This window comes from Anopheles maculipalpis, chromosome 2RL (genome assembly GCF_943734695.1).
Source record: "Anopheles maculipalpis chromosome 2RL, idAnoMacuDA_375_x, whole genome shotgun sequence".
Taxonomy (NCBI): Eukaryota; Metazoa; Arthropoda; class Insecta; order Diptera; family Culicidae; genus Anopheles; species Anopheles maculipalpis.
Window position 1 is genome coordinate 84,316,365 of NC_064871.1, and position 23,753 is coordinate 84,340,117.

General features: G+C 42.5%; 2 protein-coding genes across 5 annotated transcripts in view; one reads left to right on the forward strand and one right to left on the reverse strand.

Moving 5' to 3' along the window:
• Positions 1-10,335, forward strand: part of LOC126567930 (condensin complex subunit 2) — a 299,174-nt gene extending 288,839 nt beyond the window's left edge. For 2 of the 4 annotated variants that reach the window (XM_050224300.1, XM_050224301.1), the window contains exons 2-4: positions 8,439-9,655; positions 9,738-9,899; positions 9,974-10,335. In XM_050224300.1, the coding sequence (XP_050080257.1) occupies positions 8,439-9,655; positions 9,738-9,899; positions 9,974-10,333 (1,739 nt within the window). In that variant the 3' untranslated portion in view covers positions 10,334-10,335. Of the gene's footprint in view, positions 1-7,830; positions 7,914-7,992; positions 8,116-8,179; positions 9,656-9,737; positions 9,900-9,973 lie in introns of those variants that run through there. The other 2 variants (XM_050224297.1, XM_050224298.1) reach the window with 2 other exon arrangements.
• The window catches only part of LOC126567764 (uncharacterized), a 407,639-nt gene that overhangs the window by 223,346 nt on the left and 160,540 nt on the right, over positions 1-23,753 (reverse strand). The gene's annotated exons all lie outside the window — the stretch shown is intronic.

Below are 23,753 nucleotides of genomic sequence, written 5' to 3' on the forward strand. Positions count from 1 at the left end.
CTAGAGTTTTCGGAGTACAAGATTGCTTGTAATCGATATTTTCATGTCCTCCAGTCCAATTCTTTTCCCGAAAAATTAGCTGAGCTGATGATTTGTATACAATTAACATGAAAGAGTATGATAAATGTTACTTAATTCGGTCTCAAAAATACAGTTAGCTGATTTTGCTCTATAACAAACGATGTTGTTGTACTTATCAGAAGTAACAATCGCTTCGCAAGATTGGCCTACAGCAACGTTCCTTGAAACCACACGCAGTACATCGCTATCGTCTACCAATTCAACACCCTGTCGATTTTGATAGACGCATCAAATAATCAGTACATCTCATCTTGAGCCTACCACGTCTTTTCTGTCCATGTCGACAGCCAAAAACTACTTCAAAATGCTGGACGGCCTTTTTCGTGACATAGCCCAGCTTCTCTCATTCGCTACAAGATGGTGAGAACGTTAGCATTCTCCGTTCGAGCACAGGCAATAAGGTTTCGTCATTTTTGGATAGAATTCATGTCTCTGAGACGTATGTGAGTACTGGAATGATACATGTTCTATACACTTTCAACTTCACCCCTTTGTGAAGGGTGTTTTTAGTGGCGAAATGTCCTCAGGCGTATGAGGTAGTGAGACTACAAAAAAAAGAGTGATCTCCGAGAAGTAGCTTAGAAATTAGTTGGATAGCGAGTTGCTGATCAATGAACATGTTAAATTTATCGTGCATAAATAAATTGGATCACCATAATGATCTTTAAAATCCAACAAAAATCCACACCAATCAACCAGAATGGTCTATGACATCCTTTTTTGTGTGCATGCATTGTTTTGCTGTTGGGTTCGATGCCCAAACACGATCAGCGTATGTCAGGATCTGGATTGACTTAAAGAATATGATCCCCAAAGCATACACCCTGAGACCCGGATGATCTTGTCTAGCAACAGATTGAAGATTGGTTTATAATTGAAACGCCTAAAGATATGCAATAGTAATTACTACATTTTTTTGTAAAAACCTTTAGATTCGTAAGCAGCAGCATTTGTCTGTTGGCTCCGAAAAGTCCTAAGATAAACCCCAAGGCAAATTTCCAAGACGCATGTACACTAGGTACATTGCCGTATAACAAAAAAGTATAACAATTATAAACAAAACCATGCCTAACGCCTGACAAGAATTCACGTGATATTCTTTTCACGTTGCATCCCGCTTTAAGCTTACTAATTAAAAGTAATTGCCACGTTCACGTTCGGCTACCAGGCAATGCAATTCCGTATCACATTCCGTTCTACTTCTATCCCCTCCTTCATCGTTAGCTAATGCAAATTAGGTATTATTTTTATGGACCGTATTCTGCTCACATCGGTTGTCTCCTCCCATCTGGACTTGCACATCACCGCCGCAGCATAAATAAATTGTAGCAATGTGTCTGTTTGCCCTGTTTGCCCACGCACATTCCAATTAACGCAGCAGAAACGCGTCGCGGTTCAATATGTTTTCGAGTGCGAGTGAGTTGCTCTGTTTGCGCCACATTTCCAACCACTCCAACCACTTGGGTCCACCGGTGTTCGAAACCGAAGGGGAACGGGAAAAGCATATTGTGAAACAAACTCTGTTAGCCTTCACCATCAAACGGGTCCAGCCAAGGTGGAGGAAGTTTTAATTTAGAAATTCCAAAACATGATTATCATGATAATATCGCCGGGATGGGGAAGAAAAAAAAAGGTCCTGGCTAGTGGGTGTGCGCGCCTTTCTGTTACGGGCATGCTTCCGAACAGCTAGTCAATTTGTGTGATTTTCCCAATCGGTATATCCTCCCCTTTTTGGTTCATGATTTTACCGTGATACCATACGTGCCCTTTGCGTTCGATGGACGATGACAAAAATTAATGTCCAATGTTAAAGCCATTCGATTTGGAGCAAAAAACAGGAAGAGTTCCTACGAGTTCCTATCGAGGTACGGCAAAGTTTTAGGTGGACAATTTTAATTCGTCTTTTATCTTGCCTTAATATCTCGTGCGATTGTTGTGGTTTTCTGAACCAGTTCCAGGTTTTGTGTATTATTTACAAACTTGCTTCAAAAGGTTAGTCCACGAATGGGCACAACTGTCACCATTGCTCCACAGACTAAGGCATACAAATGTGACGCCAACTGTTTGGTGTATTTGGAGGAGAAATAATTCCAAATTTATATGCACACATACACACACCAAGCAAACCAAAACAAATCGACCCCCTTACAGCTTCAACTTTTACACCAGCTGAAGGTCAGGTGCCATTTATTTGGGACGTGTCTTTTAGCCCCGCTTTTTCGGTGGGAATAACAACCCAAAGGAAGTCACCCTGTGCAGAATTTACGCACAAAAACTTCCGGCAAACCAGTTGTGTGTTCTTAGCCCAGGGTACCGAATGTTGCGGTGGTAAATATCATCGAAGCCAGGTCTCTCTGTGTCCTTCAGAAATTGAGAGAACATACCCTCCTCCAAATGGAAGTTTGTGCGGTAAGAGTGAAAATTAATCGAATCATGTTGGCCCCCTTTCGATCTGGGACGAACTTCATGCCAAGGTACGCCGAGAAAAGGGTTACCACCATCGAAAGCCATCCTTTCAGCAAATTTACCGGTGTGATAGGGGACCTGCGAAAATCCGATGACGATAATGGTGAAACGTTTGCTGCTTTAATACGGTGTAGCTCCGGCAGCAGGCGATTCAAGGCGACAAGCTGAGGAGGATTTGATTTTGGGATTAAGTTAGTCGCAAAGTTAGGGGCACGGCAATGGATTAAAAGTAATACACACAAACATGCGCGAACACACACACACACGGCACCACCCCAGGTCGATCGTGGTGAAGTGTAATGTTGTCGTTTTAGTTGACTACTTGCGAAAAATGGATAAATACCGACATAATGCTCTTTAAAGGTTCCATCGTGTTTTTTTTTCTTCTTTGGAAGCGGAATTTAGCGCAGAAGCATGTAAAAAGTTGGGAGAATTGAGAAGTGTAGCAATAATGCACCGTTCGAAACCGTTCCATTGTGCCAGGTGTTGAAAATCCCATGAGGATACTTTATGGCTTATTGCTTTAAAGCTGATTGCATTAGTTCTACGGATTATCGGCGTATGTGAGAGATGGGATTCTGATGTACACCATCAGGAGCAGCCAAATGTTCAGATCATTAAAAACACTTTTCGGAGATGGTTTCTCTTCAGGACTGGATAGTCTTTAAATGTTCTCATTTTAAAGGTACGGTTACTTCATATCCAGAATTCGATCATCGCTAGTGGTCTAAAAGGGAAAGCAGTAGTAATTCGTTATAAAAACGCCATTTCTTTTATGGTTCAAAGCTCGCTTTTACACACCTCGTTCTGCAGCGTCGTAAAACCGTGCTGCTCAACGGCAAGAGTATCGGACGGCATCTTCAAATCCCGACACAGGCAAACTCTACAACGTGCTCATCCAACCCGAAGCACTAATCCGCCATAAATTTACCCCACAAGCACTCCTGCCGTCCCGAGGAATCAAAAACTGCAAGTAGCCTCTTTCCCACGGCCAGATTTACCCAAGTTCGCGAGATTTCCATCAAAATTTCTGCAAAACGTCCGCCCGGTTCGGAGAGTCCCTGGCACACACAGGACGCACCGCAGTTGGTCGCGATGTTATATTTTGATATCTTAATTGAATTAAACACTAGGTAGTGGTTCTGAAGGTGGTAAGTGACGGAGCCCAAGTGCAGCACAAGCACCCGGGGTTGTTAGTGCCTCGTGCGTTAGTCGTATCTTCGAGCGACTTTTTTTTATGTGATGCGGTTATTAGAAGCCGAAGCGACACTAAATCATACCCGTGGCGCATTGCTGCCATTCCCAAAGTGTGTGTGTGTGTCGGTTCGTGTCTCATCTCACGCACGCCAAGAAGTGGTGCCGGAAACGAATCCCTGCACGCAAAACGTGGGTAGCTAAAACGAGAAAGCACGTCCCGGCACATCAGGAACAGCCCTGGGCTGATAGTTTGCTGACGTTTTTCGCTTCCTACACCGTGCGGTGCGAATATTGAGTCGTAAAGAAAAGCATCCGATTATTCCGTTCGACTGAATGGGAAGTTTTAATCTTCTTAACACAATTGAATTTACGCACCCTCCCGTGCAGCCAGAAGGACGCCATTTCTGTGAAACCGGGTGTCTCGGGCAGCAGAATGGCCACTCACCCATTGTCAAGTTGACAGGGTCTTTCCCGTGGAAGAGACTTTGAACGCTGGCACCGGACAGCGTGACATTGGGCTTGGTGCGCTTGGTGTTCAATTCGAGATGTCCTGGACGGTTTTCTCGTTCTGGAGGAATGGCCATTTTTTGTAGCTGATCAGTATCTACTTCTTTACCACTTGTCCTATTGTGTGAGTGTGTGGGTGAGATCGGTGGCTTGACTTTGGTATAAAGGATGACGTGCGACGGGCACAATTGTTCGTACATTCGACCGGTGTGAACTATCGCTTAGTCACGAACCGGGCATCCAGTGGATCGTTGCTGTGAGCGTTTTAGTGTTCATTATTCATAGAAATTGGGGAAAGAAAATTTCAATCGCTCTACCCACAAACTTCAAATTGGCAACGATGCACTGTGCAAGCATTTCGAGCTGCTTCCTTTCCTGGTGGTAAATTTAAATAGTTCAACAGTAATCTGGAGCGAAAATCGTACTACAAACCGAGCACAAGCGTTGCAAGGGGAAAAAACAACCTCACTCACCAAAGAAACAGAGATGCATCTGGTTGGGGGTAAACGAAAAATGTATTCTTGCACATACCTTTTCCAGTGCTTCTTGCAGTAAAAGGAAAAGTTTTACCTTGCAGGTGCGAGTGTACCATTTTCTTCAACCCCCCTTTTTGTACAACAGGAAAGTTTTGGACACATTCGCCTCACTCGCACCGCACTATGCTGATGGGCAGCATATCGAGACGGCAACTCTTTGCCCAGAACCTGTTGGTTCCATCCTGTCTTCCGCAGCCGACGAACCACTGCTGCACCGAGCGAAAAAACCTTTGCTACAGGTGATGTAAAAAATAATGAATTTTTAATGCGGCAAACTTTTTCCTCCAACAATCAACCTTGCTTTCGCCCACTGCATTCCCGCTGCCCGGAGTTTTGGTGGGTGGTGTTAAATTTTCACGCAAACTATCTTCTCTTTGTCGCACTTCAACACATCGGCGAAGAGAAGTGGTAGCATGTACGGAAACCCAAAACCTGACAAATTTTATGCACCACGTGTGCCGGATATTTGTAACAACATTTCGACGTTGTAATTAGAAGCAGTGGCAGCGAAAGCGTACCGCTGCTTGTTGTGCCAATTGTGTTGCCGCTCTTTGCGCTATGAATTATGGTTACAAATTTTACGTTCTTTCTGGCAAACAAGAGAGCGCAGATTAAATTGATACGGTTTGTTGGGTGCGGTTTAAAGAATGAGGTGTGTGTGTGTGTGTAGGTAGTTTTTACATGTGTGGTTGAACACTGATAATTCTTTTCGGTTGATGCGACGGGACGTACTTACTGCAAATTCTTCTAAGTATAATTTCATGTGTGTTGTAGCAAACATACCTGAAAAAAAGGCAAAAGAAAAGAGGGAGAAAATTAGTAACTTTCAAAAAGTTTGTAGTTCCAGCTGCTTCTTGTCAGCTACAAATGTAAAAGTAAATATTTGAATAATAATGTAGCCAAAGCTAATTTTTCTCTCATGATAGTTAAATAATATGCATCAAAAACAGGAAGAAAATAACTGAAAGTAAATTCAAATTAACCTTCGTTTCAGTTTTTGGTCACTGACCACCCTTTCTTCTATTACTTTCTATCCCGGGTAAGTCATACATTTCTATGGGAGTTTGCATTTTCTCGGATTAAAAAGCTAATAACTTCTGATATGGTCATCGTTATTACATGGAATTTTCAGAGGGAGATCAGAAAGAGGGAGTTATTTGTTAACAAACTAATAAGATTTCAATGAGTATTTTTAGTAATATCTTATTTTTATTTATTTTTGTTTTCATAGCTTGTAACATTACAGCGCATCAACCGCCAAACATGTTTTTTGGATAAAAATGTGCTTTGCCCTTATATAGAACCCTTTTTTTTTTTTTGGTAGAGCTATTGTGAACAGTAAATAATTACCAAAAAATTAAATCAGCGTACTGTTGTTTTTACAAGGTAAAGTAAACAATTCATTCTGACAATTGAAATAGGCGATATCGGATAGGGTATATTTGACCGCCCTATGTCGATCATGCATTGAATCTTTTCAAAATGAACTACGGTTTGAAAAAGAGATTTTCGCCTGAAAATTCAAGCGATTGGTCACCAAGGATGAGTGGATTAGTCTTTCAAAAGAAGAGATTGTTCAAAATTTTATGTATTTTTATTATAATATATTTGAAAATGTTGAGCTTGTTGAAACTCTTAAACTGTTTTAATGTGAGCATGTTGTCCATTGTTTTTAGGATCCATGTGTTACGAAAGTATTTTTGCATTTTTACAGCTCGTATATAGCCCGATAGTTTCTTTAAATCATGATAATAATTTGTTTATTTATTGAATACAATTAAAAATGTATAACAAGTCTAAGGCCAGTGTCATTGCTCGGTGGCGTACGATTTTATCGTACAACCAAATTGGAAGGGCGTCATTGCTCGGCAAATTAGTCGTACGACCGTTTTCGGTCTTATGACTGAATCGAAGACCAGCTAAAGATTTAATCAAAGGCTAGTAAAAGATAAAACGCGATTAAAATAATATGCAATTTTAGAAATCACGCTAATCCAGAAAAAACCATCCCAACCAGCCTAAGGCTGGTCGTACGACTAATCTACCGAGCAATGACACCCTTAACAATCTGGTCGTAAGATAAAATCGTATGCCACCGAGCAATGACACCAGCCTAAGGCTGGTACTAGTTGCAAAGTAAATGTATGGGAATTAACAGATGAGGTTGAACGTCAATTTCTTTTTTTGTGCAAACAAATCAAAATTTTTTGATTTGGTTGCACGGTGGTTTGCAACAAAAGTGACAAATTAAATTGTAAACAGATGATTTGTAAACAAGGATATTTTTCATAAAAATCAGCTGCAGCATGATTAAAACGGCACAACTGCAATGGCAAGCGGTTTCTTATGTTGAGCCAAACAGTCTAATCACCATTACACCGCTAGTTTAGTATTCCTGTGTTTCGGTTTTTCGCCCGATCCACCAAAATCAGTGCTGCAGCCATAAACTTGGAACTGCTCAGGTGGCATAATGCTTGTATAAGAAAATCTTTCCTTCTTCGTTTGTTTAAATTTAAACGTCGCATCGAAAATGGTCGTACGATTAATCTGCCGAGCATTGACACCCCTACCGATCTGGTCGTACGATAAAATCGTACCCCTTCAACCCATGCAACATGCCCTGAACAATATGTTTGACACCTCTGATAAACATTTATACATAGTAACGTCGAATATAATTGCTGCTGTATTGCATTTATTATATCAAGGTAAAACATTTTAAAAATTTGAATTATCCTTCCAATTGCTATAAAAATAAGTTATTTCTTTTATTAATAACCGATTCAATAAAAATTTCAAAATGCATGCGCACAACACAAATAGTTCTGTTTGCTTCCCGTAAGGTGGCGCTCGCCACTCCAAGCCGTTCGCGTTGACAGCTGCGTGCTTTCAATTTTTCCCAACCGCCATTACTGTCAATCAGCAATCATCAAGCGACGCGTTTGTTTACGTCGAGCGTGCAAACAAAACAGTGCTATCGGTAGTAATAATAATTAAACGTTAATTTAGTGACTTTAATCTAGGCTGCAAGCTACTTTGTGCCCAATGACGACATCAACCAGTACACCGTTAAGGAAATCGGACGCATCGCGTCTATTCCGCACACCACAATCCGTTGTTCGGGAGGTAAACAAAGCGTCTGGTGACTACGTGATACGTGAAGCGGGAATAAAACAGTTTAAAATTTGTACTCCTCCGTTTTTAGCCAGCAAACGACGATGAAGCCGAACGAAGAAACCGACGTTCGGTGGCCACACTCAACGATTCCAGCATGGCAGCGGAGGAAAATGAAAATATTAAGATGTGCTTGAAGCTGTACTCGGACAATGTGAGCAAACACAACACGCTACTCTGCTGCTTTGCTTTTGCTAATATCCATCTTTTTTTGGCAGAAAATGAGTAAAGACAATGCCTGGTCGCTTACGATCATCGACAGCTTCGCAACGCTGATGGCGCGCCACTCGAAATCGCTCCAAAACTTCCAGGTCGCCGGCTCAACGCTGGAAGCATCGACGAAAGTGTACGGACTGCGTGTCGATTCCGTGCACACGGACGTTATGCGCATGTGCTCCGAGCTAACGCGTCAAACGGCACGTGCCATGAACAACAATCCAGCCGACGAAGACGATCCGGAAGATGGGCAGGGAGCAGGCGATCAAACGATGGCGGAAGGTGGCGATGGAAACGATAAGGAAAACGATCAAACCGTCAATGCCCAACCGAAAGCGAAAAAGAAACGAGCCAGGAAGGGCGTGTCGACGGTAACGAAATCGAAAGAATCGATTAACGGCCCACTGGACACGAACCCGTTCATGGATCCGTTCTTCGCGAAGCTTAACTCGGTCGTTGGTGATGTGAACAGTTCGAGCCGGCTGATGCAAAACATTGTGCCGACCAAGAATGCCGAGCTGAGGCTCTGTATGGATTATCGGTTCTGGGATGCGACGGAATCGCTCGAGCTTGATCTGAACGGTATGCCGGAAGCGTACGACGGGTTGGAATGTAGCACACTCCGTTGCTTTCCACTAGGACCGGGGAATTTGTTACGATCGTTACGATCCGGTTACCTGATTACGGATGCACCGGCAGAAGACGACGAAGATGATGAAGATACGAGTCGGGCGCCGTTGGACGATCATATGGACGACGTGGAAGCACGAGAGCACGGTGCCTCGCTAATGAACCGGTCCGCATTGGACGTACATTTTGATATTAATGCGGAAGTGGAACCGGTACCGTCCGGCGATGCGTTCATACTCGACTACGATGCTAAAGACATCGATGCCAATGATGATTTTGCAGAAGATGACGAACTGGCACTGGAACAGTGCAAAGGTTTGATGCGCAAAACGGTTGTGATTGAGGATATGCGACCGATCGATACGTGCAGCTCGCAGCTTGAATATTCCTACCGCCCGCTGGACAACATATCGCAGTTTTGGGCTGGTCCGGCCCACTGGAAGTTTAAGCGTTCGTTGCGAAGTCGTGCAACAGTGGTCGCAAGTGATGGCGCATCAACGGTTTCGACGAACTCGAAGGAGCGCGTGAGCCGCAAGAAGAAACGGTTCGAGCTGGACACGCTAGACGATGCGCTAAGTGTAAGCGAAAACCTGTTTCTGGAGTACAACCCTAACCGGCCACTGAAGGGCATCACGCTGCTCAAGAGCTCGGTTTGCAAGAAATGGGAATCGAAAAAGCTCAAGCTGCCGACGGACTATAATCTCGACCCGAATCGATTCGATGTGTACAAGTACGCGCTCGGGATAAATATACAGGATCATGGCGGTGTTGGCGTTTCGGGGCTTGCCCCATCGGAAACGTACAGTTGCGATGGTGGTGATGATCAGATATCGTGCAGTAATGATACGGTGGGTGGTGAAGGGAATAAATTTGGTGGGAGTTGGGTGTTAGGAACGGTCATAATAATCATTTGCCTTTTTTGGATTCCAGAACGATGGAGGTGATAATGACATGATGGTAAACCATGACGATGGTGACTTCCACCCGATGGAGCACGATAATGGACCACTAAACCATGGCGAAAAAGATAAGACACTGAACGCCTCCGTAGTTGATGTAATATCCTCCGAATTCCAGGGTGCACCGGATAGGGTAAACAAAACAATGCGAAGAACTGCAAGGAATTCTTTACTAAAACTCCAATTTTTCGTTTGATCCTACCAAAGGTACACAAGATCAACATTGCGTACGCCAAGACTGCCAAGGTGATCGACATGAAGCAACTAAAGTACAACTGCTGGCGAATTATAAGCTCACACGTGCAGGCCGACCTTGGACCACGACCCTCCCAAAATCCTTCCCAGCTGGACGTTAGTCTTCCACCGCCAACACAGGCAGACGAGGCGAAGGTGACGTTTACTACCCTCTATCGCAAAGTTCCCCAGCTGCTGAGCAAAACGATGAGTGAAAACATTTCTAAATCACTCGCATTCTACGCGGTGCTGCATTTAGCGAACGAAAAGTCTCTCCTGCTAGGACGGCAAGAAGATTTGAAAGATTTCACCATAAGAAAGGCGGATGAATGAGCTAATTTCGTAAGCAGTTTGTTCGGTAGTAATGTACGTTAGTTTGCTTTGTAAGAAATTGTAGGGAGAACGAGGTGTTGAATATCTGGAAAGGTTTTCACTTACTGGGAGGGAGTGCTCGACAGTGGTTATACAAAATATAAATGTATCGTCATCGATACGCAGTTTGTATTGCTTTTTAATGTCGGACAACATTTTACACTTCATAATAGGAATATTTGTAATAAGTAAAAATACAATCCAGCGCAATAAATAATGTTTGTAAGTTGATATTATGCAATGGGAGGATTTTAATTAAAAAGGACTTATTTTTTCTAGCAGGAAATTATATCTTAAAGTAGAGAAATATTCGCTTAGGGTTTCCCTGTAAATTACACTCAAAAAAACTCTAATAACATAGGCGTTTCTAATCGTCTTGTACGTCTGCTATTATGGATGAGCGTAGTAATGGGCACTCGAAGCCGGAACTACCTGTTTCCAATTCTGTGTTCAGAAACGGTTCTGACGATTGTTCCGTTTTCGAAATCCTTTCTCTTTCCGGAATCAAACCAGTACGGGAACCGATTCTGGAACCAATTCCAGGACCAAACTCCGGAATCGATTTTGAAACCAATTCTACCGTCCGGAATTGATTCCAGTAAGTTCGGACCGCTCCGGAATCTATTCCGACCAGAACAGCAGTTTACCTATCACTAGTTTACCAACAGCATCCTCAGTAAGGCATTTGCCAACTTCAATCCCAACTGCTTGCATGCATCCAACGTACACTACACGAAGTGGAGATAAAGTTTGTTGTTCAGGAGGGTTCTCTGGACCGTAGTAGTCCTTCCGTGCGTTCCATTTTGCGTGAGTCATGCCAGACACACGTCATGTGTGCAAATGTATGCCTAGTCAATACATATCTCATGTCCAGTGGCACACGCTACACACACCGGCGGTTCGAGGTGGGTGGTGGTATAAAGAACGCCGGTGAAAGAAATCAGCTAAATTTATTACCCAATATCCACCCATTTAATCAATCCAAACCAAGGATTGGAGGAGGTGTTAGAAGGCGTGCGTAATGGTAGCTAACAGGAGGAGTCCTCTGCATGCGTTAGGTTGTACTTAGTTCATCTGGTGGGTTTGGTATGTGTGTGTAGGAATCGTTTTACCTTTCCGCTTGGACAAATACGAGACACTCGTACTGTATATTCATTCGTTCCACATGCATGGACCACCGAAAACTAACCATACGTTTTACGGCCTCTTACGAGTGAGGCCTCCAGGTTCGGAACGAAGGTTGCATCCGCTTCCTCCAGCGCCAAAGGCATGCAATCAAATCAAGTGGAATGTGAAATAAAAAGCGAGTGAGCTGCATTGTAGTTAGGCTCGGCCTTGGTTAGCTTGTAGTAGCAGTAAGGAAGTACACGTAGTAGTAAAAGAAATTGCAAGGACATAGGGCGTATAGGAATAGCTCATTCTACATGCAAGGGCTACTGAAAAGGTTATCGATTGAAGGATTTGTTCCGTGAAGCATGGGTACAAGGTTTTGTATTTATAAAAAGGGCACCCAAGATTGATCAATCGATATGCTGCCGTCCGAACTGGCAAAGGGGCAATCAATTCCTAATCCGAAAAGGGTTCAGCGTTTAATTGAAATGGCTGGGTAAGGTAAGGCGTAAAACTTGCTTGAAAATTTGAGTTATTTCGGTAAGGAAAATTGAAAGAATAAAACCCATTTAATGTCGCTATTACTAAATGCATCGTGCATGGCGAAAGGCTTGATTGCAAAAAGACGAAAAACGAGCTTCAATCAGCACATTCTGACTGTAAATCTGCTCATAAAAAAAGTTGTTTTATGACAGGATTCTTTCTTTACATCAGAAAAATAAGTTTCCCCGCCAAGTATTCATCCCATTTGCGTATTTTAAGTTGATTGTTTTTAAGTAAAAACACAACTCTCCCGCTCCAGAGAAATCCAGAGAAATTTGTCATTATTTTTAGATTTGGAAAGAAACTTTTTGCTGTAATTTCAAGTTGAAGGACCATCAATTCGTAACCTCCCGACAAGGCTTACACAAAACTGGCAACTTACGGTACGCCTATTTTTTCACCTTCAAAACTGTGTGTCTCCTTAGACGTGGGAAAAGGCTTCGATTTTCGGAAAAAAAACCGGGAAGCGTATATCATCGTATTTGTTTTTGGAACAAACTCCCTAGACTCATCCCGAAGTTGTGTTGAAGGGTCCTGCAAGTGTTGAGGATGTTATTCGCGGAAACTTAAGATGCGCAGTTCGGTGGACATCTTACCTATCTCGGTGGAGGTCTTTTAGACCTCCAGAAATGGCGGAGTGGTAGAAACGGAAGTAAAAATGAATGTACCCAATATGGCAGTTATTCGCCGTGGAACAAATAGGTAAACTTTTTGACAGGTGACCCTTTTTTTCTCGTTTTGTTTACCCTCCAGTTGGACACTCTTGCTGTCCCGGGCAGTTGGATGTACGGATTGGTAAGTGCAAGTCCGAAGGATAAATCATGACGTTGTTTGTTTGCCGAAAGTTTCCCTAAGAACCTTTTTTTTTGCTCCTCAGTGTCATCCATTTTGCCTGACACTTTCCAGGCTCGCACAAAGGATGCGAATAAAAAGGTGTAAAAGATCGCTTGTTCCCGCTGACATCTTCTCCAAGCCCTGGTAGAGGACCTTCCGATGAATTATGGCAGCGGATGAAATAAAGGCGATGATGAAATTGATATTTATATCGTACGACGACAATACACTTCAGGTAACGATATAATTTGATAAACAGATAACACGTGTTCCGATGGGAAAGTGGAATCTAATATGGACACGTCCGTACGCATCGTGGATCGTGGTGGAAGTAAAATATTAATACCTCCGCTTTTGGCTAGCTTTGATTGATTGCGTTAGGGTGGTCAGATTCGATTTCTGGTAGGACAAATCTCACAAACTCTGCCTGTTTGTCCTTGCAGGTAAAACGAATATCGTTTTGAAGTGAAATTATTAAACTGCTTGATCCTTTACCGGGAAAACCGTTTCGGAGGATAGAGTGGCAACGATTCAGATTAAATCGCTTTCAACGTACAATTACGGCACGGCACCCACCAGCTAATTATGATCCATTGCAGATGAGCCACCGGGAACTGCGGAACCCTTGCTGCATAATGCGAGCCTGCGAGCAGCAAAACTAGACCACTCGCGTCTGAATCGCGTATCGATTTATCATCACAGAGCATCGATTCGTCGCCGACAGGCGAGCTGCCTGCGCTGGGAGCCATATGGAAAATAATTCTATCCAATTATTGTGATAACTACAGCAGGACACACCACGGTTGTGTTCTGCAACCCGCAATCCAGCAATTCGTGTGAAACCCGGAACCTAATGACACTGTTTGGGACGGTGAAAATGATCAAAAAGAAAACGTGTGTTGATGTTGGTGCCTCGCAAATTCTGCATCGAATAATTATCACCTTCCACCAGTGGACGCTGCAGCACTATTTGTGCACTGTCTGCGCGATGTGGTTTGTGGGAATGTTTATTTTGCACTGAACGAGGAGCGATAAATGGGGCAATGAGCGAGAAATATGACCAGGATTATACGATGAAAGTTGTTACGGTGATAGCGATTATGTTGAAAGTACACAAATGGCGCTTATTTAGTGACCAACGTAAGTGGAGATATTATACTCGAAATGCTAACTGCTCTGTAAACGATGTGTATTTTTACGGTTTAGATTTTGACATAGGCAAGCACAACATCTATCTTCTACAGATTGTAAAAGCTTTGTTAAAGAGCTTCGTTTTGGCGATATGGTGGAAGGATTCATCCGAAAGGAGGTTAAATTTTGTCAACACAATTTGCATCAATCTTCCAATAAAAGCGAACCTTCCCATCGAGGTGAACTGATGCGTTCATAGAACCTATAACCCGGCAATAACTATAATTGATAGGACTCGCCCGCTTCGTAAGCTTCCTCGATTGCTGTAGGACAACCGATTTCGATCGGTCGATAATTTATTTACCTACACAGTACAGAAAGGAGCGAAACCCGGCACACAGGTTCGTTGGGATTGTTTAAAGGTCCGGTCGTACGAGAACGATATACGAGACGAGATGTCTTCATCGTGGATTTTTCGAAGAAGAAAAGCGAATTTTCTTTCCCAAAACGATCTCCCAAAAGCTGTTTAAGGAACGTGACTTGATTTGAAGATTTTCGTCTTCCATTCCGGTGTGTGTGTGTGTTTTTTTTTTTATAATGCTTCGCTTCCTAAATCCCAAAACGGTGGACCCGAATCGAGTAGACTTTGATCTTGAACGCTGCACGCCTTTAATGTGGTTCTTCGACGGTCTTGTTTGCCTTGTTGGTCCGGGACAGCTTTGACCCATTTTCCATCACAAACTACGGCAATATGTATTCAATTTATTTGCTCCAATAACCCCGAGACGGGTGGGCATGGTTATGTTTCGCAATAACATATTTAGAAGGCGGTTTGTGCTAACGATGGAATGATCTTTTTTTTTTTTTGGTTGTGCTGTCCTTACGGGAGTCAAACTGGAACGCAAACTTCACTTTTAGAATGCAACGAGTGAATGAGTGTGGAAACTGTTGGACGCCTGTGGAATGGAAGTAATTTGACCATATAAGTCGTTTTACAATTACCAGTTCGAAGCTGTGTAAACTACACTGACGGGAGCGTTTACCTTAATCAGCATTTTCACCATGAGGTTTTCGCTGTAATCGGGCACGTACCTTCATCATATAATCCTCTTTCAGGGTTTTAACTCTTACGAGTGTGGGTGAATTTATTGTCGGAAAACTACAACGCGGAATCGAGTCGATCGTAAAGAAAAGGCTTGCTTATCCTTACCGGGCCTTACAAATGCTGGAAGGAGGATCGAAAGGATTTCCACGATTTATATACACCACGTCCGAACCAGGATGAAAGGCTTGTGAAACCGCACCAAAGAAGTAGTAGACCCCTCGGGGTGGGACGTTTAAAAGTTTTCTTGCAGCAAAAGGTGATCCGATGGCTTTTGATGAGTGGCGTAGCACCCAGTGCTACGGAAGATAATGATTGGAACCCGTGCAACCTCGTCCGAAGGTGAATAAATCAACCTTGCCAGTGGACTAAATCAAAATACTACTCCCCCCCACACGGGAGAGTTTCCCGGGGGTGATAAGTCCCATTCAGCGCAACAGCAAGGATCCCGGAAGAATCTTTCCTTCAAGATATGTGTGTGTGTGTGTGTGTGGCCGTGCTGTAAAGTTTATCGAGCCACTTAGCCGTATTAGGTTGTGCCGCGAAGTGCTCGACCAGACGTATGTGCTTAACCATGGGTTTTGCGCCTCAGGAGAGCGCTCTCTTGGTGTCCGTGTGTATGGATAAATCATCCTTTGCCCAAGTTTTCCCGTGGCACATTTCAAACCACACCACCGCTCCAGCAGTCAGCCAAACCTGCCAGGAAACGTAAGAGTGACCAGTGTTTGTGTGCAAGTGCTACTTCTCGACACTCGCCGCCACCACATGGATATGATGGTGTTGGTTGGTTGGTTTATCGCTTTTCGCCTTGGAAGAAAGATGACTTCACCAAACTGCAACCGAGGACGACCCGCTGTGGCGAAAACCACAGTAGCGCGTGCAACAAACGAACGCTCAAGGATAAGCCACCCAGGAGATCGAACCTTGTGGTGTGGAATTGAATCGAACAGACGAGACGGACGGGTGAGACCGTCCAACATCTGCTCTCGTGCAGAAGAAAAACTAATGATTCACCTGCTGCTAGTCCACTGTCGGTGGCGGTACGAAGCGGCTAGCGAAAACACGTACCGAACGTGCGGCACTCGAGCATCGCTGTCCTGTGGATGGAAGTCCTGGAAGTCATCGGGAAGGATTATCGGCGGTGCGCGTTTCGAATTTCCGTTTGATTGAGCGTTATTTATTTAATTGATTCGACCTTCGGATTCGGTTGGTGGTTTGTGGATGGTGAAGTTTAAGCACAGTTTCGGTGTGGCAAGCGATTTCGGGGAGGTAGCGATTACACTAATAGAAGGGTATTAAATGTCGAATCGGGTTAGCTTGTGTTGAGCGATGAGCGGAGATAAAATGAGATGATTAAAACGAAGGAAGCCTTTGATTGGAAACAGCTTGTGCTGTGTTTTTGTGCGGTAAACGAGACATGAAACTAGAAAAAATATGGAATAAAAGTTGTGTTTTGCAGACATTGTTTTTTCGGTACTGGAATCCTAGTATTGGTAAACAAATTTTGTTTATTGAAACAAGAATTCCAGTGATAACTTTTATACTATCGTCACGCCTAAATTTATGCAATTATTTTTTAAATCCAAATATGTCACTAGTTCGGCACATCCATCGATATCATTAATGTTTATTTTGTTAATTTAAATCTTTACAGAATTGGGTTTTAGAACCGAATGTTACGCTAAGGTTTATCAAATGCTGTTTTGAGCCCCAGAGATGTTTTTATTATTGTCAATATTACAGCATTTAGCCGTATGGTAAACCCCAATTGTCTTGAGATTTTGGTTGAAAACTGAGTGTGGGTAGAAAAAGTATTTCGTGCATAAACCGAAATACTATTTATTTATTTATATATTTATTTATTTCAAACGAAATATCCGCTGCTAGGGCTACATATAAGTGACTTAATTGCTAAATGATTTAAAAATTAAACTAAACTAAATACACAGAGGCTAAAACGGACGACAATCGATAGGCTTCAGTCAAACTAGGCATTGCAGAAACAACAAACTGAAAGGAAAAAAAACTACCACACGGAAGAAAAGAACGAATCAAAGAGTTGTAGAATAACTGGAAATTGTATTGTATTGTAATTGTAAAATTGTAATTCCCGCAGCGATAGTAGAGTAATGGTCAGAGTCATAGAAAAAGCATACTTTTAAGGACATTTAAAGAATCAGTAAATGCAGCAATAAAATCTTGAAAATATTGCAGAATTATACTTGAGGACGTATTTAAAATTGAAAATACATTACGGCACATAATAAAGCACATTGTAGTACAAAGTACTCATAACATTAGTCTTGCTAATATAGCATTTTACTGAGAAATAGTCAATTCAGTGTTTAATTCAATGAAAAGTTTTAGGTCCAGGTTCGGGAATTAATAAATCCAATTCTTATTCCAGCTCTAGGAACGCAGAACTGATGATTTTAGTTACAGGTTCAGGTCCATACAACTTTTTTTATGCAGTAGAGGACACTATAACAAGAATTTTATACTCGTTTATTAATATTTTAAAACACAGGTATAACTTTACCAATCTTATAAATCATTTTGTAAGAATTAAATATCTGAAAAAGTTTAAAGAATTTTGTTGATACCAAAAACAAGGTAACTTTTTAATATCAGCATCAATTTCAGCATTCAAAAAAGTTAAAAGGAGTTTCATAAGAACTGTAAAGAACTTTTTGAAATAGATTGATGATCTTATTTTGTGTTTCTGCTGCATGTTTCATTTAGTGGCATCATTCAAATTATTGCAACCGGTGGAAAATGCCACAAATAAACGAAAAACAGAATATAGAAACGATGCCTGTAGCGTAATAGTGTAAATATGTGTCTTGGCTAAGAGAGCGCTTTTACAACTATTTTGTATTAACTCTTTAAATATCTCCAACTTTGGTGTATTAGTCCCCTCGCAAGAAACAACTTTATGAAATATATAAAAATTGAAAAATGGTAAATTTATGCAAATGTCTCTTGCAGCTAGAACCCCTTGGTAGCCGTACAAATTAAATTCAAAAGATCTGTTCGTCTAAAACGTCATTAGACTACTATTTAAATTCGTTTCACAACACCGTACGGCGTCATTTATAGAAAGTAATTAAGAAGTTTCGGCCGAATTCCTAAATACATTCACAAGAGCATACGCATCCTGCCTCAGCCCAGGTCTAATTGAATCCAGCGGACAATTCGTTCCCTCCTTAATACACTGACAAAGGCACAATCGTGACAAAACTATTATGAGTTTCGTTATGCCCTACGCGTCGTAAGATTTGCGACTTTTGGCAGGGACGATTTTTCCCCATTTATTCCTTCTAGCACACATTATTGACAAACGAGACTTGGACCGAGTGCTTGCCGATGTCGTTGACCGAGGTGAAACATGATGGTGCAAATGAGACGTGTGTGTGTGTGCAACCGCCTCATCAACAGTTTGGTAATTAGATTCAACACTCTCGATTTCGGGTGACTTGTTGGGTTGTGGGCCAACCCTCTAATCCTTGGTCACCATCCGGACGCGACGTTGTCTGCGTTTTGCGGTTCCGCTTCGGGATGTTTGTGTGCGAAATGTACGCATAAATTTACCACTTCGATGACGCCTACAAGCAGGAAGCGAACCGTCATAAGATATTGGAGTTTAGATGCGTAACGTTCGATAAGGAGCGAGGGTGAATTCCTATGAATCGACAAGAGATATTGCACAGGGAAGTCGAAGGTTTCTCCCTGCCTTGGATTGGATGATGGCATTAACTGTCAAGCGAAATGTAGGGTACGCAGTCGTAAGGAGGAATCAAAACGAACGCACGGCAGGGATTGGTTAGAAGTTGTGCCGTGTCCTAAGATCCGAAGCATCGCGAAACCCATACGCCGGAATACTTCCTCACAATAAACACCTGCGTGACAAACGTGTGGCAGCTGCTGTTACTCGACTACTGTTCGTTTCCATTACTTTACGCAACCCTCCTCAACGTTATCTTGTTGAGTTTATGACTTCTTTCCGGCTGTCGTTGTCCTTTTCGGTGCGTTTACTTTTAAGCCCAGGACTGTTTTGTCCTCTACGGTAGAGGACAGATTATACTCGACCGCCATCTCGATCGGTGAATGAAGACTTTACAAAAGAAAACGCAAACCATTTCAAGGTGGTGGAAAATTGATTTTCGATAGTGAGTTTTCCTCTCATCCACTTGTGGTAGATGATGGTTTGAGACGAGAAAAAAAGAAACATAACCAGGTGATAAAAGAGTCATTCAGACGCGTTTCTCTCTACCTTCCTACGTATGGTGGCAGAATTTCATTTCATCCTGTTTTGATATGCATTTAATAATATTTTCATTTCGTTTGAAATCGCTGGCTTTTTTTCATCTGCTTCTTCATCACTGGAACGCAAAAAAAAACAGCTTCTGATACGGCAATGGTTGATAGCGGAAGCTTCTTTATGGTTCCCGATTGGGGTTGAAAAGGCTCTAGCAAATGCTATACAATGTTTTTTTTTGTTCCTTACTTCCCCTAGACGGAATTTGTGATGCCATGTGGTGGTGTTTGAAAATTTAAAATTCAATCTAAACCCTTACAATCAAGTCGGAGAAAAAGACGCGCTACTACACTAGATAGCAAAAACTAAAAGAAATGCTCTGTGATCTGTTTTTTTCTTCCTCTCTCTTTTACCGTTCCCATTCTTGCGTCCTTCGCGATGTTACTTTTAACATCGCGATGGGTTTATTTTGCATAGAAAAAGATTCAAACACCTCACAATGTTGAGCCAGACGGCGCGTCGTGCTTTAAATTTTCCACGATTTGCCTTCTTGATATGCGTGGCAAGACACCGTGCTGAATTCTTGAATGTTTCCTTCCCACCTCGGCAAAATCATTGCATACTTTAAGGCGCGCCTGCATTCTTCCCCATTGACAGCTGCGAATGGTGCGCCGGCTTCGATTATCATTTTAATTTACTGTCACACGGTACGCCGGGAATCAGCACGGCATTCCGGTCCAGATCTGGGAGCTGGAAATTAAAGCTGTCAATCACTAGGGCGGAGAAGCCGGCTGACGAGCGTAGCGTTCGGAGCAGGGCTATTGAATTAGGGGAAAGTGTGCACGGTGCGGCCGGATATTGCAACCCGTTCGCCGGCGCTGAAGAAGTGTCGATGGGGCGACCCAAACGGACAAGACAGGTGTGAAATGTGATTTGTGTAACGGTTGGCACGAGACAAGCAAGCTTGATATTGCATTACGTTCGTGTAAGCTGTCGAATTAATCGCTTTAGTACGTACATTTTGATAATCCTGATTGAATTTCCTGATGTAGCATTCTTCATAATGGTGCATTACTTCTCGTCAAAATCCGTAAAATGTGCTTTGATTTTTTTCAGTCTAAATTTTTTTTATTTGAATTTTAAATTGAGACTTAATCAAACAATTCGACTTTTAAAATGGATCTTTGTAAAGAACATTGCATTTTTTCGGTCGCAGTGTAAATTTTTCCATGCGTTGCTGTGAGCTAAGTTTCGATTCAAAATATTTTTCATTTGCTCTCCTAAACGCACTACGGAATTTATCAAATAATAGTTTCTCGTATCAATTCCAATAGAAATTCAATTCCAATAAAAATTCAAGCGGAAAAATAAGCAATACTTTATGCTAATCTGGTGAAATAATTGTGAAAAGTTAATCTTCAAGAGGCAGTCTTCTTTTCACGATTTGGTGTGAATTTAATTTGAATTGATATTGCTCATAAGCCTTCTCCATTTAATTTCTTTAACCAATTCCGTTCAATGAGATCTTTAAGGTGTGTAAAATTCTTACTTTGTGGGTTAAACTATTTAAAATTAAATTTAAAATGTATCTCTACACATAAATTGCATAATTTTAGGCGTTTATAAAATTTTCTATTTAACCACAACACGTTTGGCTTAATGTAGTCACTATCGATTAATTTGAAATTACATTCAAAGTAAATTAATGCTCAATTTGCTATGGATTTGGACCTGATTCGAAGTGCAATTCATTGAATCGTCCATAACAGCACAACAATCTCAATACAGCGGTCTGCCGTATGAATAAAACATCCGCCATATCTCAGCGTTGCACCAAAGCAAATCTACACCGGAGTCTGCATGCAAGGGTGCACCATAAATATTGCTTGCGCTGCGCATCGATGTAACCATCGGTGTGCATTCAATTTGTGAGTTTATCTGCAGCGATGACCGCACGGACGGACGACGGGTGCGGTCCGGATGCGTACCACGGCCAACTACAGCTACAACGGAGCGTATGAAATAGTGCAAAGAAGTGAACGTGGCAGCTACAATTACTTCGCTGACTTTGCACCAGCCACCCATCGATGGTGTGTGATGGCGAGAAGCGAGAAAAGTCCATTTTCCAAAAGCCCCGTCGTGTGTCCCCGATACCTTGGCGCGCTGGGTGAATTACAGATCCAAAAGAGAGAGAGAGCGAGTAAATCATTTCCCGGCAAACGATGAGAACCTTCCACCGCGTGTCCGTGCAGGTCTGTCCCCTGTAGGTCATATTGAACATCCGGGATGTTAGGGAAGTTTAGAGGCGAGCGAAGGTTGCTTTACGATAAATTCCCCAACCCACCGTCCTTCGTAGCCAGCATCGTAACGATCATAAATATGTCATCTCACGTACCGGCGCTGGCCCCCGGTCAGGATATCTGTGTTTCTTGCGAACCGGCTCGAAAAAGGTGCCTTCTTCTTTTATTCTTATTATCATCGGCATCATCACCACCGTCATCGTCATTGTCCGTATTATTAGTATGTTTTCCCTTTTTTGCTGCTGCTCACGATCACCAACACTGACTGAGAAGCAATATGATCGGAACGACGGTCAGAAGGGTTTTCGCTATTTGTACGGAAATTCAGACTCCGGTCGAAACGGACGACAAAATTGGGTGAATGTAAGGGGGGGGGGGGGGGGACAGGCGGGGAGAGCTAAGGTCAGCATATTATAAAGCAATTTCCCGCTTTCCAGCTGTAATGATGCTCTTTACGTAACCTCAAACCTAAAGCGACCGAAACCCCCTGGATCTGGATGCGTTTGGTGTGTGGACGTACTTTGGAAAGCTAGTTGCGAAACGGACACTTCAAACAAAATGAACTTTAAAGAGAACAACGTCCGAGAAATTCTTCTATTAGAAGTTTAATCAAACATGGTCCTAAATTTATACATAAGGAATATAATATTTGACTTTAATATAGAATGATTTAAGTATTTATTACTTAAATACGGTAATTTGAGGATTTGACGCATACTGCATCATGTATCGAAATAAACAAAATTTTCTAATTTTATTAAAACTTCCTCTGATCGATCCAGCTTTAGAGGAATTTTTGAGAATTCTATTCAAGTCTAAATATTTTCTAGGTCCCGTACAGCCATACCCATCCGAGCACGTGAAAAGTCATCTTTCACCATAGAAAACCACCCATCACCGTAGCAAGAGGTAATGGAAAATTCATAGCGTACGCTCGGTTGACCATAAATGCAGCGACATTGCACCCGAGCTCTTGGGCACCATTTTCATGGCCATGTCCAGTTCAATAAACATCCCCCTTGCTCGTGTTCGATTGCGAACACCCGTGGTCTCTTATCGTGGTACTCAAAAAGTCATCCGATGATGATGAACGGCTCATAAGATGGGCGAGCGGACAAAAATGCGATGCAATGGTTGCACTCATCTGACAAGACTCCAACGGGGTTTTTTTTTTTTTTTTTTGAGTAGGATCCATGGAGTATGGGTTCCTCGTGAAGGTTGTGAGCGGAATCTATTGTGGGGACAATACTTCTTCCCGTGATGAAAAGGCAGAAGATTGCGACGGTACGATATGCGATGTCAGTGATGTTCTGCGGCGTCCTCTTCCTCCGGTTGGTCAGGATAATAATGTCGCCCCGTTCTGGGACGACGAAAGCGACTATGCTTTACGTGTGTGTGTGTGGTTTTGTGTCGTGTCGAGCCGCCGTTCCTGCTGGAAAAGCCTTCCAGGAAAAACGGCTGTGGGCTACGGCCGACGTGTTTGGTCGGAAAAGTGACAGACCACAAACGAGACCACAAAAAAAAAACAAAAAACATTGCCAGTTGATGGAGCGAAGGGAGAAGTGCGAGCCGGCGCGACCAAATCGAAACGATTTCCCAACTGTCCTTCCTGCTTTCGAGAGCACAAGACAGCTGAGTTGAGATCCATGCACCGTCCATCTGTGTGTGTGTGTGTTGTGTCTGGTGAGTTGCGGTCGGAAAATAAAACACCGGCCGAAAACGGGAAAATTACATGTGAAAACATATTGTACGTACGTGTCATGTTTTATGGCTCTTCCCGTGGTCGTAAACTAGGAATTTCTCAGTCATAAATTGAAACGAATGCAATGCTTTTCGGGCAAAAAGGTACCAAGGACTCCAAGGACTCTCCAAGGGGAGAAAACAGGAGAAGAATAGTTCCCGTTGCCCTTATTTTCATTGTTTTGAGGTTATGTTTTGCTCTATCCTTGTTCGTCCTTGTTACAATCATCCAGCTGTTTTTTTTCTGGTCAGCATGGAATGTCACGGATAAAGTTAAAAATGGAAAAGTTGTATTGTAGTAGTCCTCTCTAGCGCAACGAAACTCGCATCCAAATGGCACTATTTGTGAGGTATTTTGTTTTA